This window comes from Anopheles maculipalpis, chromosome 2RL (genome assembly GCF_943734695.1).
Source record: "Anopheles maculipalpis chromosome 2RL, idAnoMacuDA_375_x, whole genome shotgun sequence".
Lineage (NCBI taxonomy): Eukaryota > Metazoa > Arthropoda > Insecta > Diptera > Culicidae > Anopheles > Anopheles maculipalpis.
Genome location: NC_064871.1, coordinates 29464266 through 29479965, shown reverse-complemented (window position 1 = coordinate 29479965; position 15700 = coordinate 29464266). Strand labels below are relative to the sequence as shown.

At 44.2% G+C, this 15700-nt stretch overlaps 1 protein-coding gene across 1 annotated transcript in view; it reads left to right on the top strand.

Moving 5' to 3' along the window:
• Positions 1 to 15700, top strand: part of LOC126556769 (mucin-5AC) — a 47256-nt gene that overhangs the window by 30299 nt on the left and 1257 nt on the right. The window contains exons 2-3 of the mRNA XM_050212254.1: positions 14059 to 15367; positions 15440 to 15659. Of these exons, the coding sequence (XP_050068211.1) occupies positions 14059 to 15367; positions 15440 to 15659 (1529 nt within the window). The remainder of the gene's footprint in view (positions 1 to 14058; positions 15368 to 15439; positions 15660 to 15700) is intronic.

The window sequence follows — 15700 nt, the reverse complement described above, 5'->3', positions numbered from 1 at the left end:
TCTAAATAGATCATTTTCGTGTCTTTATCCTGCATGTCCTTACAAGGGGATGGATACTCTATGATCATTTGTTCCATGTATCTTGCAAGTGGATTTACAAACAATATTGTTACGCTGCAGTTTTAAATTTATTTGGTGATCTGAATAATTTTCTTGATTCTCACAGTTATTTGCTAGAAGCTCCTAAATATTCATTTTATTATTGAGCTTTCCTTTCTTTCAATACTTGGGCAGCTATTGATTCTATGATTATTCCCATAGCAAGAATGTGTCATTACATACAATCGTAGCAATACTGTTTATTTATTTGCTTCATTATTTATGTATTCATGTGTATTATTAGGCCTTCCGAACTCAAATCATTTCTTCGATCGGTACGGAAGTGTTTAAAACGAAAAGATAATATTTTTCGAACGAAAAAACGAAAAGATGGAAATGTACCCGTCCGCGTTCAGGCTCAGCCCCTGCTCGAAAAAGTGGGGCGGCATCACGTCCCCTTCCGATGACACGCAGGAAAACACCATCACCGTCCGGGGGAACTTGGTTTGCGGCACCCGTGGCACGTCCGCCGGGGAGTAAGCCAGCCACCGGTTGTTCTGGGTGTTAACCGTGTCGACGGTTGTCGCGTCCGGCGCGGATCATCATGATGCATGTGATCCGCTTCCACAATGTACTCTTTGTTGGCATTTTTTTATCACGGGATGTTTTCGCTGCTTGTTACGTACACTTTTAGCTGTCGAATGACGTATTGCTTGTTTTCCTATGCCAACTCCATCACGAGTTATAAACAAAAATGTAACTGTCAAAATTGGTATTCTCCTCTTCATTGGATACATTTAACCATCCCTACAAAAAATATTTGAAGGATCATTTAAGGTGTATTTTATTTTTGGGTTAACTTTCACAAAAAAAATCATTTCTGAATAAAAGATGTCTCCGGATCGATGTGCATACTTGGTATGAAATCATCATGAGTCACACATCACACAATCGTACCTTTTGCTTCTTTTTGTGCGGCATTACATTATTTTTTTTATTTGTTTATTTGATGTTGCTGTCTTGCAAAGGTAAATATTTGCATAACATAAAATGACAACTTAAAGGAACGTGCCCATCATCTGCTTATGCTTTCTTCATTTTTTCTTTCAACCTATTGTGTAGAATTATTAAGTCAAAATGTAAAAGGAAAACGATAGGACCGCCATTATGAAGCAGTATAATCGATACCAAACTGTTTATAAATAAACGTTTGACTCACGTTTTATTTTGGAGTGATCATCTATGGTCATTTGAAAGGGTATGTGCGTGTGTATCCCTAAAATACGTTATTCAAATTCCTTCGTCATGGTCAGCTGGATTACTCCACATTGAAATCGGAATGTGGGGAACTCTCCGGAAAATGTGAACACCTGAGAAACACCGCTTCTTGGGAGTGAAACACCTGTTTTAGCTATTAGTAACTTTAACCTACCCTCACTCTACTGCTCTCCTCTGACGCAATAGGGCAGCTATGGTTTGATACATATTCTGGACATACTGCTCTTGTGACTTATTGAGCTAGGGAAAGATCATTATTTCGGTGTGTGTTTGTTCCCCTAAAGAGCAACCGCTAACCTTTCATGTAAAGCATTACTACTAGCTATCGGAGCAACGGGTCTACTCCACTAGTTGATTGGCTTTTAGCCACTACTACAACTGCCGAAGAGTGTGTCGTCTCGTCCACACCAGACCATGGGCAGGTTGCTGCCGCGAACCTTGACAGGTTGACAAAGTGAGTGCGCGCGTGCATTCCACAATTCCGTCAATCATGACTGGCGCGTTCGGGTCGGGTGTATCGGTGGAGTATGGTGTTGTGATCTCGGTTGTCGGACTGGTTACGTCAAGCAGCGGATCAGCGAAGGTTATTTGGTTTCGAGAAAGGCGCCTCGGAACCGAACATAAATCGCGGCTGAGCTTCAACTATGGCTGAAGTGTCGCACGACCACATGAAGATTGGTCGCTTTATAGTAGGTTAGCTGAGAGAGCGCGGTGATTGAACTAGTAAGGCCGTGGGGTTTCGTGCCGCCAGAGCTTTAGTTAGTCACGCTTACACTAACAGACACATTTCTGGTAATACTCCGCGTGGTTTAGATCGCGAACATTGACACGGGCTGGCTGGTTTACGCACCTGAGCGAATGTCTCGGTGCTGCAAGCTCAAGTTATAATTCGTCCCGACAAGGGTAGGACAAAATATGACTACGGCTTTACATCTTACTGTGCCAATGCCTAGCTGGCAAGTGATTAACGGGTCGAGTGTTGGTGTCGATTACATAAGTGCGAGTTAATTGCGCATCGAATCGCGGTAATGTGCGGCAATTCTAGTCAATGTTGAAGGCACCGAACCGTTTAGCCTCGTTTTTCATTTTGCATATGAAACGGCCGGGATATTTCTATTGTGATGCTGGAATTAACAGGCGTTTTTGGTACTTAGATTGGAACAGCTCTTGTTACCCACATCACGTTCTTATAGCAACTACAGTATTTTATCGTTAGAATAAGAAAAATTACAAAAACTTGAAATGAAACATGATGATGTATTCTGAGATCCGCAGCACGTAATAGAAGCATTAATAAAGATTAAAACAGGAAACGTTTGACCAGTCCGTCAAAAGTTCCGCCATAAAGCAATCAAAATTTGGAGCTACTCACTACATGAGTCGCTTGAAAGCAGTTGTGTCGGTTGTTTTCCTTATTGCATGCCAACAATGAGACGAGTGTTTGGTATCCATCACCTTGAAAAGCAGGAGAACGATAGTACTAACATTTCCTGCGTTAGAGTTCTCTTACTTAAGCATTTAAGAACAAGACCGGTCGATGTAGTCAACGGACTTTATTGCACTAAAGCCAAGAGCATCCACAAAGAACAAACGTCCGGTTCCAATAAAGTGGACTTCACTTTGCTTTACACCTTACCGCTCGCTCTATGGTGAGCAATAACTAATCCAATCTGTTCCAAATCTGCTCATTATTTGTTCAATATTCGTCGGGTCGATAAATTCATCACCGGTCGGCCCGCGACCGGATGAGTTCCCCATTTTATGCACGAGGAGCCCAAACGCGATTCGGGCAAGGGAATCGGTTTTATTAAACCATCGCAAAAGACATCCTGCCTCACGTCACGAGGTTTAAGGTTTTACATCGTTTGATAGTTCGCCCGTGGTTTGGTTCACATCGCGACGAAGGCAAACGGGTCGAGAGAGCATAGAATGAACAGGTTTGTAGGCCATTTAGGGCCAGAAATAGCCCCGTTTATGGGTTTTGGATCGTCAGAATCGAAAGGTCCAATTTAGGCACAAGATTAAATGGTTCCACCAAAGCCCTGAGAATACGGAAGACGCGGCGAAGGAAGCGTTGGATGAATGGATGGGTGCTGCTCGCTCTGGCCAGGTGCGATCGTTAGTTGGCCAATGTTCTTCTCCAACTATTTGCCAACTATTCTTTGCGCTTTGGCGATAAAAACCACACCGCAGCCACCGCTTGCAATACGAGCCCGGGCGGCACTATCAAACGCTTTTTTATGATCGTGAATGTGTGTTTGGGTCGGGGTATGTGCGAAGTCTCCCATGAAATGAGCCGCATGATCGCGAATGCGTAGCAAGATTTTGCAATTAAAAAACAATTATAGAAGGCATCCCGAAACAGAACGGCTCACGAATCGGTTACGGAACTGTGGAGGTTTAAATCATCCCATGAAGGATAACAGCTTTTATTAAACTGAGAATAGATTTAGCCCGGTTTTAGGGTTAGGTGACGCATTCTCAGGCTGTAAATCTGTAGGTCTAAGGTACGTATGTAAAGGTGTTTCATGTAGGGTTGGTTACTCATAGCCGTTAGCTTATGAGCTCAAAACGGAAAAGTCCCAAAAACGAGCACTAAGTAATGAATCCTCTAGCTTAAATGTGCGTCATCTGGAAGAGAAGAGGCATGCATTAGCGAGAACCTATGCTGAAAATACACCCCAGACAAAATATGGAAATTTAGCTCTGAAACAGTAGGAGCTCCAGATTCCTGATTAGATATGATATCCATAATCTAATATTGGTCCTTCGAACACCAACATTTAAAGTATTGATCTCAAATGAGTCTAGCATCTTTTGACGGATACATTCACCGTGACAAGATTGGACAAGAAATTTAGACCTTTTCTTATAATCAGACTCTTGCATTTAATTACAAAATTCCATCACTTGTTCTGTATGAAATTGAATCAGTGGCCTGCAATTGAAGCTCGTTCACGTAAACCGCAACCGGCACCGGTGCGATTCGAGCATTGCAATTATTTACTAAGCCAGAGCACACCATCCGCCACGTTCTAGTCTCACTCGCTGAGTGGCAATGGTGGGTAGTGGCTGTGGGGCGCTACTTCTTAAGGAAAAGCGTGAGAATTTAATGGTTTTTTTCCCTCTGTGACTGTAAACCTCTTTTTAGACACAAGTATCGCGCTCTTCGGAATGTCGGTCGGGTATCTGGAATACTGGCAGTTCTCAGGCTCAGCACAAACACCCTTAACCAAGAAAGTGTAGCTCACGTGCATCTCGAAACCATCAGGTCTACAAATTTAGCGATTGTGTGACTCATGCCTCCCTTCTCGGGATGTATGTTGTGCGTTGCGATGACCTCCGCCAAACCGCCTTTAAGGTTCGCCGTGGAGGTTGGATGAAGACCAGGCTCCAGATACGCCAGATTCAGCCATTTTACAGCAATCGTGCAGCGATAATTGAATCACGTACGAATCCACAGAAAGCGAAACATTCGAAGATCTCTCAATTTCTCGTTTCTGCAAGAGTTTTGGAAAAGTGTTTGGCGAAGACAAAAACCGCGGCTGCCTTGCACGCGTTTACGTGTCGGAGGAATTTTGCAGTACCTTTAAGTGATGTGAGTTTTAGGGAAGAGAAAACGGAGCACGTTCGCTGATGGTCGGCTGATGACCACCGTGATGATGATGGTGTCGGTGTCGGTGAAATGGTAGGCTTGCAAATTCTCAATCTAGGTACGAAGATGAAATCGGATGAGCAGCAACGCGCTCTTGTGGTGGGTCAAAGTTGCTACAATGTTGCAAGGTTTTGCGAAGTAATTCGCCGGATCAAATCGACGAACATGAACACAGCGGAACCGTCCCGAGAACAGCGTGATTGTGGAGCTTTAATTATATTGCTGCTCACCAAGCACCCAGAACAACTGGGTTGCGTGATGCGTTTTTATTTCTCTGCTCTGCTTTGTCGATTTCTTTTCCCGACTTGGCAATTGGGAACAGCTTGAATGCGCATAATGCATTTTAGTAAAATGAAGATCTTTCTACCAAACCGTGCTGCTTTTGTTAATCACAAAATCGTGAGCCCTGTCGTGAGAGAAGCAGTTCGAATCCGGGGCAACAGAGCTGGCGATCAGCTAACAGAGACATCTCGATCTCGTGGGTGAAAATCAATCGCGGTCGATTTGGCATTGGAAGGAAATTGGAAAAGGGTGGAATCCTCGCAGTACAATAGTAAAAGGTACATAAAACGGAATGATCATTTCCCTATTATGCTATTATTTTGTTGCTCCCTGGGAACGGAGTGCCATCTTCATTTCCTGCTGCAAAGCGGTGATTCTGTGCAGTGAACGATCACGATGGAATTGGTGGGCAATAATTCTGCTAACGCTGTAAATTGTTTGTAAGTGGAAGTTCAAAGAGTATGTGCATGAGTTAACTCTATTTTCACACTGTACGGAACGAGCAAAAAGTAACATTGATTGAATTGCTGTAAATAAACGACAACTAGTGTCACCCAACATACTAAGCAATTAAAACAATGTTTATCGCATATAAAAATATTAAACCATTTCTTTAAGCTTTATTAGCTTAAAACAATCCCTTTTGTGTGAGCTCATACACAGGAGATGAACTTCCCAGTAAAGTTTTACCGGCATAACCCAATAATTTAGTTAGTCGAGCCCTGTAAACGAACCACTTTCCGCTGCGGTAGCGTGAAAATGTGTGATTACTATGTCAAACGTGCCATTAGCATTGTGGAATAGTTCGCATTACAGCTCTACTCTCGCGACCAACTAGTGGGTCGTCCTAAGCCCAAAACCTCCCTCACTGAATAAGCCCAATTCAACCTCACGTGTATGGTGGGGGAGCGTGTTAAAGAAGGGCTTAAGAGAGTGTAATTGTAATTGCGGTAAAACGATTAGAGCGTACGCTAGAATTATATTACCTCGGAAAGTGGGTTGATGTAAGTTTGAGTGTTTCATTGTTAATTGGGAGGAAAATACTTTGAATTACTGTCGTAGTGTAAGGGGAAAAAATTAAAAATGTAGCTTACAAGAAGTTTTACATTTAGGTAAATATGTTCCTGAATGTAAAACTTTCGTTAACATAAAATGAATAATTATTACATTTTGTATCGACTGATTTTGTACGTGTCAAAAATGTTTAACAGAGTGCGCGTTTTCTTTATGCATTTATCGGATTAGTTGCTTTTATCGCGAGCGGATAGGAACCAAAAGTTAAGAATTACCTAAGAAGATACCAGGAATCGGTTGGAATTCAGCCTGAAGAATCGTTATGGCAATTTGGTACCCTTGCATAAGCATTCCTTCGAGTGAGTGTTTCATAGTCCGATTTGTTTGACATTAAACATCGGAATCCTTAAAGTATCTTTTAAGTTAACTAAGACTCTTTCGCAGGGAAATGAGATGGGATCATCATCTACATTTGTGTATTTGGTTTGATTTCAGCGGAACACGATAGGCCCCCTTGAAGCGGAACGATACAAAAAGTTCACAATAAACAAAAAAGGGCGAGATAAGCTAACATAGAGTTAAAGCCACGATCGTTCGGTTGGTAACGATCACAGACGACATTGAATTCACGGCACATACATAAAAACGGATCAGAGGCGCCAAAACGGGTACGGCGATCCTCTACGTCGAGCATTGATCTTACGTGGAGCGATCTTGGCGGGACGTATAGGCTAAAGCCAGATAGTAGGCTCGGTGAATCGATCCGCGGTTGTCCAGGAGTCCCGCAATGAACATCCTCCGGGTGTTCCAGTTTCGCTGGTTTAGCGACTCTAGGCCTAGCAGCGCACATCGTCCTTCGTAGTCCACTTCCACATTCCAGAAGCGCAGGGCAAACCGGGTCACTATAATTCTAACATCTGTACATGACATCAGAGTAAATGGCAAAAAATGCCGAAGCTTACATACAAATGAACCTCGTAAATCATAAATAGAATCTTGTAATTCTGCGCTCCTTAAACTAGAGAGGCTTTAAGAGTTTATTTTCAATGTTTAGTGTTCATCAATTACACCTACAAAATGTCGAGTTTCCATTCGACGAAGAGAGTTAGTTCGAAAATATCGTAAAGGCAACAAACTAATCAGAGTCTAATCATGAGAAAGCTCTTGGTGAATATGATAGAACAGTAGCTGCCTGAAGCGATCTTGGTCTGCTGCAGAAATGATCGAAACCGATCGCGGTCTAGCGTCGCCGTCTGCAAAAATTCAGCTTCAGTATCAGCACTTTACCTCAGTTCGGAGCTGTCACGCTTTATTTGTGCCTGTAGACGGCCTAAAAAAACTTCATTGTTTGGGTAATCTGATTCTCGGTTACATGATAAGACAAGGTCCCAACCGACAACATATCCAGAATAAAACTATACCTCGTGCAAACGTTTTCAAGCTTAAAAGACTTGCTAGAATGCTATTGAACAGTATTCGCTTATCAAGTGAAATTTGATGGACACACGCAGAAACCACCAAAAGCTAGCGCCTAAGGAAGGGCTTAAACCTGTCACTAAAGAGAACCATCCTAGCCTTGAAGATTTAATCCTCGCATTGACTTGATTTCGCTCATGTAGTTCTCATCTTAGTTCTAGTACTCGTACACCCCTCTAAAGCAACCTCAAAATACCCCAACAACCCCCTAAAAAGATAAAAATTATGCTTGAACGTACGGTGTATCGCTTTCACAAAAAAACAATTCATGTGACGCTTTTAAAAAGGTCGCTCTAGAGCTGGAGATATCTTGCCCACTGTCGTAGATGTGTACCGTTGTGTCTCGTATCGTGCTACCTTGCGTCACAATTGATATGCATGACAGTGTGCCACGTTCTCGTCACACACCGGGTATGCGGTGCAGTTTTCTTCTGATTTGTACAAAAACTTTCCCATCCGGGCTCATGAACCGAAGTGAAATCATGAATATATGGTAAATTACTAACGATTTGTAAAAGACAATGTGTGTGAGTCTACGCACGCGCGCCTGCCTGCTGAACTGCAAACAGGTTGTCGGAAGGGTTGTGGATATATTCAAATTAAATTCAGCCTTTTTAAACGGGGTAACTAGAACTGATGGAGTGGTACTGTTGCTTTTAATTCTTACCGAAGTACACTAAATGTCACAGCAAACTTTCCAATTGAAATGTCACGTAATCGATGTACGCGGGAACCCGGGAATGGGAACCTTCTGTTCCCATTCTCAGTGCTGGTCGCTGGTAAACGACGGCAAATCCTTTGCGTGTTACTAATCTTTCAATTAGACTGACTTGTTTTGTGTACCATTTATTTTCGCGATCGTTCGTAATTCCACGCGATTTCTGATGGGCCGTAATCACCGATTGATTATGATAATGTACAAATAAACATTTATTTCCAAACGAAGAGCGTGGTCTTGCAGGAGGTCCACACCTCTGCTGTAACGTGGAAGAAAGCTTCACCGAACGTTGGCTAGAGATGTGGGTCACAAACAGTAACAAGTTGTGGGTCTGTTGTGTGTGTTTGAATTGCTCACTGTTCCTGCCCGATTTAGCTAGGGTCGCGTGTGCTTAAAACTTACTGACGACATGACCGTCATGCAGCACACATTGGTGGAGAAAGAAGCACTCAAAAACATCGGATTGCGCTTACCAAGGGTGAAGGTAAATGAAAAAAGGCATCCACCTTACACGCAGCCGACCTCTTGGCCCAATGTATTTACCACAAGGGAATTACCACGTTTTACCGATTGCTTGCTACTGCTAGCTGAAGGTTAGAGCTTCAATTTTTCTCTTCTTCTCTTCACTACACCTTTAATAACCACTTTTCTATTCGTGTTTTGCCATTTTTCGTTTCCTTCTTTTTTTTGGTCGGGGTTTTTGGTTTTATTTCAACGCCTTTTTGGACGCGCTTTAAATCCGATTGCGATTTAGTTTTACTGTTTAACCTACATCTTTGTTTTCCGTTTCACGCAGTTACGCAGTTTTTTTTTTTTTGCTTGCTTCGTCTGTTCATAACGACCATTTCCACGTACCACGCGGGCACGTAACGCACCTTTTGATACAGCATGAAAGTGGCGTATCGTATCGCCATTTATATACAACAAAACGTACGAAACAAGGCAAACTGTTTTGCACCGAAATGTTGTAATCCACGATTATTTAATCGACACACCTCCCACAACTACAGCACTGCAGGTATTGAATATTGTTTGCTCCCTGTGTAGCTCGGTTTCCGAATTTTGTCCGAATGTCTGCTCTTTTCTGTGGTCTTTTTAGCTGGCGCTTCACTTTTAACTACTTACGGAAGTGGGTGCACTAGCCTGTGTTAAAAGCCGACCGATTGCAATGTTTGGACCTCGGACGAATTGCTGCCGGCTCTTTTGCCAAATTTGCGTTGATTTGTAACTGTGCCAATCGCTCTGGGTGGGGAGGAGAAGCACGGGAGGCGTGAAAATGCACACCCCTTTTTATTACGAGCGAGAGATAGAGGGTTTGTTTGGGAGACTCCGAGTGAGGAACATGGGTGATAAAGTAACGCCATTTAAAATGTAATGAGAGCTTTGGTTGTTAACAAAAAAAAAGGTTACGCCGGCGTTAGCCTTGTTCCGGTTCATGTGCAACATTTCATTTTTTTATGAATCATTGATGTGTAAACAGCACACATCATACACAGTTGTCGGCAGATTCATTTTCTGGGTTTGTGTTTTCTCGTTCGTGCACACCAAACCCAAGACCATCATCCTTAATGCTGGGTTGAATGAAACTGCTTGTTAGTGTTAGCTTGATGCTTGATTCTGGGGCAGAAATGAAATGTAATGTTCGTGGTAGAACATCATTAATTACATGCTGTTGGACGTTTAGCGAAAACAAAAATGACATATGAGCGAAAAATGTAACTCTTGTTTGGCAATGTTTCATCACTGTTGCACGCAAACTACCATTTATTGTTGTGGATATAATTTATCATACGAGCCAAGAGTTAGGTGTGCAGCTAGCACTGACAAACGACCATTGTAATGATGTTTGAAGAACGTTAATAAATTTTTAATTTATGCTTCTTTTTGTCTTTAGTTTACAGTTTCGAATCGTGCTTAGAAAGCAGTAACAGTACTATTTAATCTCGTTTATTCGTTATCGCAGATTTCTCGGAAGTAAAGTTTCTGAAAAATGGGTGAGAATTGAGGAAAATTGAGTTCGAAAAGATCTTTTTTCCCATTTCCCAAGTCGAGATTCTCTCGACTGAAGAGTAGTGGATTCGTTTAGAACGTTCATCGAACCATGTGGTAGTCGGATAGTACCAAGTTTGAAATATAAGGCAAGTGAGGTACAATCCCTTGACCATTTCTTCAATATTCGATGATGACTATTCGTTGTGACTTGTGACTTGAGGTGGCTTGCTAGCCCTCTCTTTCAACCTCCTGCCCCGTCGAAGGACCACCACATTCTAGTTGCTAAAAGTCCCATCGTATTTCAAGCTAAAAGGGACCCCTAGCCGCTCCTAACATTATGAACAGGCGTTAACTATTATCCTCCGCTCAATGTCGCCCCCGCCAATTTTTTGGAGAGATACTAGTCAATTGGCCCGGAAACAGGGCTACGCAACATGACTTCGGCTACGCAACAACACTCAGTGGTATATCTCAACGCTAAGTTGTACGCTTTTTCAAAAAAACATGTTCAAATGTGACCGGCATTAATTTAAGAGTTGAGGTATTTCGGGGAAAGTGGTAAGTGTTTTTGTTGGAGGCGTTTAGCGAAGATACTGATCGATGATACGCAGCAGTTGATTCTGATCTGAATCTTCTGCTGTGTATCGATCTCGATGGTTCCTATGAAAATTTTCGCAAAGATCGTCCACATAAGCGTCCCATAAGCGGCGAAGATACTGAGGCATTCATTCAGAAAGAATGAGAGGGAACAGTTGATACAGCTGCGAGGGCATCCGAAATGAAATGCCATCCTAGAGTGCACGATCCCACTTGACATCGTCTTGCAAAAGTCCGGCTGCAGAGGCTGCCTGCTGAAAGGAATCACAAATGGTACCTTCTACTGTCCGTAGATCCATAAATGACGTTGGACCCTTTCCGTGACAGAACATTAACCAAAGGCGGTATCGTTCCATCTGCGACAAAGGACAGTAAAAACCATGCAGCCGACCATGATATCAGTAAGATGAACACGGGTAATCCACTGTTTCCCAGGACTTTTGTACCATAACAGTCGTCGGATTGGCTTTGCAAAACGATAATTTCGTGATACGTCAATCTGCATAGTTATTGACGCTAGTTAGCGCGTTAGCATAGTGTGATGTAGTGACGGATTAACCTATGGGCGGAGGTGGTGCCCGCCAAGGGCCTCGCTGAGCAGGGGAGCCTCACCAACCAAGGTTGCCTCGCAGACCAGAAATGCCTAGCTGATCAAGAATGCTTCGAGGCCTCGTCGACCAGGGGGTGGGGGATTCTTCGATCACGAGGGGCCCCGCGGGCAGAGGAGCTTTACCGATCAGGTAGCCTTACGGGTTAGGGAACCTCCTAAGGTAATTATAACCCATAGGAATTGTGATTTCGGAGAAACATTGTAAATATCATGAATACAGATAAACTGCACATCCAAGTAGGGGTAAAGTCTACTCTAGCTTACGGCGTCGTGCTTTTCCATACAATATGTATGGAGAAAATTTTTACATCCAAGTAGGGGCAAAAACTATTGGGGCCCAATTGCAAAATTTGTATAGCGATGTAATCGTTCTGTACATCATGGACACAGTAGGTTATAGAGAGCCTATATTAAACTTCAAAAGGCTTCGGACCCATACCCACATATCATAGCGGTATTATTACATACACTAACTGCAGAATCTCCCACTCACGAAATAGATCGTTTTTACTGGTACTAATTACCGTTTTTACTGGTGCTTCAGAGCACATGTGGCCGAGAATTCTCGCAATCAAAAATGACTGATTCGTGCGTAGTCTTATATTCTAGTCGGTTTACCTTTATTGCTCGCTTCAAACAATACTGCTCCCAACTGATAGATGTGACAGCAGCACAGGTCTTCACTACAAGACAAGACCGGGACTCAAATCCCATCCGGACCGTTCTCCCATAGAGATGACCCAACAACGTGGTTTTAAGTCTTTTTATCCACTTATTGGTCGGCCATTCTCGTATTTTATCAGGAGTGTGTTCTTCTAAAGCTCAATTTCTGGGAAGGATCTTCGACGAACTGCTGAACTGTGGTATAGATGTCACTGTAAAATTCAATATGCACCAAGGCTAATAAATGAGGCCAGTTATACCAATCAGGCAAGACTCAACAAGCGCTTTAGCATGTTAAAATCGGTACCCAAAAGTGTCATGGAAAATGTTTCTAAAAAGTGTTCAACAAAGAATAAGAACGGATGTTTGACCATTCTATAGAGATTCCAAAAAAATCGATTTGAAAGGTCAATTAAGTGTCTTGATTTTTGTTTTATTGCTGTATTCCTTTTCTGTGAAAAACCCGTTCCATACACCAATGAGTGAAAGTAGTAAACCCTTTTCCAATTTGCTGCTCTTCCAAAGAATCTGTTCGTTTTTTATGGAAAACAACGTCGATTGAACCATTCCTACCATGTCCTCTCAGCTACTTTCCCAATGTAGCATGTAGTACACTGGGAGAGGGATACAGGACGCAAAGTAATAACATCCCGTCAGTCATCGGATCGTTTAATTGAATGTCCCAAATTCAATACCCTAAAAGGGGCTACGTCAGCCCTTTATGCAATGGAAACCGTATGTAACCTTTGGTAAAAGAAGCGCGACAGCAAAGCTCATTGTTTGCTATCAGTCTTTATTGAAGGTCTGCATGTCGGGCTGGTCGAAACATCGTCAATTGGATAACTGACGGTTCGACTGAAGGAAATTGAAACCAATCATTCCGAATCCTAAGCGTTGGTGTGCTTTGTGTGCTTTGTATAACGCGTTACTGTGGATTGGTTTGAGGAGCAGATTTCTCGTTTTAGTCAAATAGAATCTGTGTGGAATTGTTGCCTAAATGGACCAAAAATTTCATACAGCTGGACATATAAAATATGTGAAGATTTATGTTTTGAAGTAACGTATTCTGCTGTAATTTGAAGTACCAAATGCTACAGGAGCTATTTCATTCCGCTAATAACACAAATGACCCCCGTCTTGTTCTCACAATTTCTCTTCTGTGTCTTCCGTGCCTGGAATCTGGTAAACAGTATGTAAATAAAACAATCGCACGGTGGTGTCATACAGATTCCTCTCCCGGAGTTAGCCATGGGAAGTGTCAACAAACAAACACGAAAGTACGAAAATGACGTGTGCTCACTAGAAATCCTCGAAACGTAATTTTCTAGCGACACTTGGCCCGTGGTTTACTAGAGTTGTTTGAAGTTGTCGGATAGGCTAGCTCCTTCTTTCCTGACAATATCATGTGTTGCGCGTGTTCGCAAATCGTTCTCGCTCAAGGCGCTCGACAACACCGCCACCAACGTCGTCCGCCAGGTAATCGATGATCGCCATCGACACCGCGAAGCGAATGTCGGAATGGATGATTGCCCACTTAAGTGAAGAGTTTGGTGTAAACGATTCGTCATCAGCCAACGATAAACGACGACCTGTTGGGCGGGTGGCACGGTTCGGAACACGTTTCGGAACGGTTGACACACGACGACGATTTTAGCATACACCCACTACAGCCACCCGTACGCTATATTGGAGTGGATGATACTCATAGGTGCGTGCGTTGTTTTCATGTTTCAGATGTCGATGTGAGAGGTGTTCCACGGTTCGATCGCAGCACTAAACCTGCAGCATCCGTCATCGGCAGCGATCAGCAGCAGCAACACCACCATCAGAAGCGGTTTCAACACCAGCAGCGATCATTCGATCTACAGCATTCGGAGTCTGCGAGTGATCAGCAGCAGCAACAGCAAGAAGAAGAGGACAGTTTACTAGTTTCGCGCCGCAACTCCACCGGAAGCAGCGTGGCGCTGAACGGAATGAACAGCCACACGGCGGCAATCAATCTGCAGCATCCGGGCACGGGACAGACGGCTGTGGTTGGTCACCATCGAGGCTTCTCGTCGACGGTCGTTGCCGCCGCAAACTCTGCCGCTGCTTCCGCCTCCGCCACCGACTGTCCATGGTTTTTGCCGCATCAGATGCCTCCGCCGCCGACGGCACCGGCCCGCCAGCACAAGCGGCCTGCACCGCAACCAGGCGGTGGCGTCGGTGGCGGAGGAGGAGGTCCCGGCAGTCACATGCAGCCGCCGCAGTTCATTAGCCCACCTCCAGCACCCCAGCAGCAGCAGCATCACCAACAACAGCCGCAACAGCAACATAGTCAGCAGCCAGCAATCGTGCCGCCACCGCAATTACCTCCACACACCGTTAACCCGAGTCTCAGTTCCATCCATCATCCGGTGCAGCAGTTGGTTGCGGCACCGCAGTCAGCACAGTCACATCAGCCACCGATACCGCCCCATCCGGCGGTACATCACATACCAAAATCACCTAACCAGCATCATCCACCTCAGCAGCAGCAGCTGACGATGCAGACATCCGCGGTGCAACAGCACAGTCCGGCGGTGACGTCAGCGGTTGGTGGTGTGCTGACCAACAACAACAATCACCACCCTACGGGACCATCCACCACCGGGAGTAGTGCGACCGGAGGGTTGCCACCGACGACCGTGTCAGGGAATGCTGCTGTCAGTCTGATGTCAGCCTCGATGAACAGTGCACAGTTACAGGGACACATTCTCCAACCGGTTGGTGGTCTTACCGGTTCGGCACTTTCCCTCCAGCAGCAACAGCAACAACAACAGCAGTCATCAATTCCACCAGGAACACAGCAGGTGCATCATATGTCCAACTCGTTGCACGGTCCAATCGGTATCCCGTCGGTAGTGGTCCCAGCAGCAGCCGGTCACGATGGAAGCAATGGTGTTGGAGGTGTACCCGCTCCTGGCTGGAACTGCGTGCCGGTAGGCCTATCCTCGCCGACCACCTCAGCGGCAGCAGCAGCACAGCGGAGAGCGGAAGTGAATGCGAAACTGAACGCCATGCCGTAAGTAGTTTAGTGTCTTGCTCATCAAAAATCTCTCCATTAATTGCTGGCATTTATTTTTTGCAACTTCAGCTGGTTCCATGGGCGAATAAAACGGGAAGAGGCCGAATCGTTGCTGAAACCTCGCGAAGATGGACTGTTTTTGGTGCGTGAATCCACCAACTTCCCCGGTGATTACACGCTCTGTGTATGCTTTAACGAGAAGGTGGAGCACTATCGCATAAAGTACGTGGACAACAAGCTCACCATCGATGATGACGAGTACTTTGATCATCTCGGACAGTTGGTAGAGGTGAGTTTTCTGACGATGACGATAGCTAGTATGATGTTAGA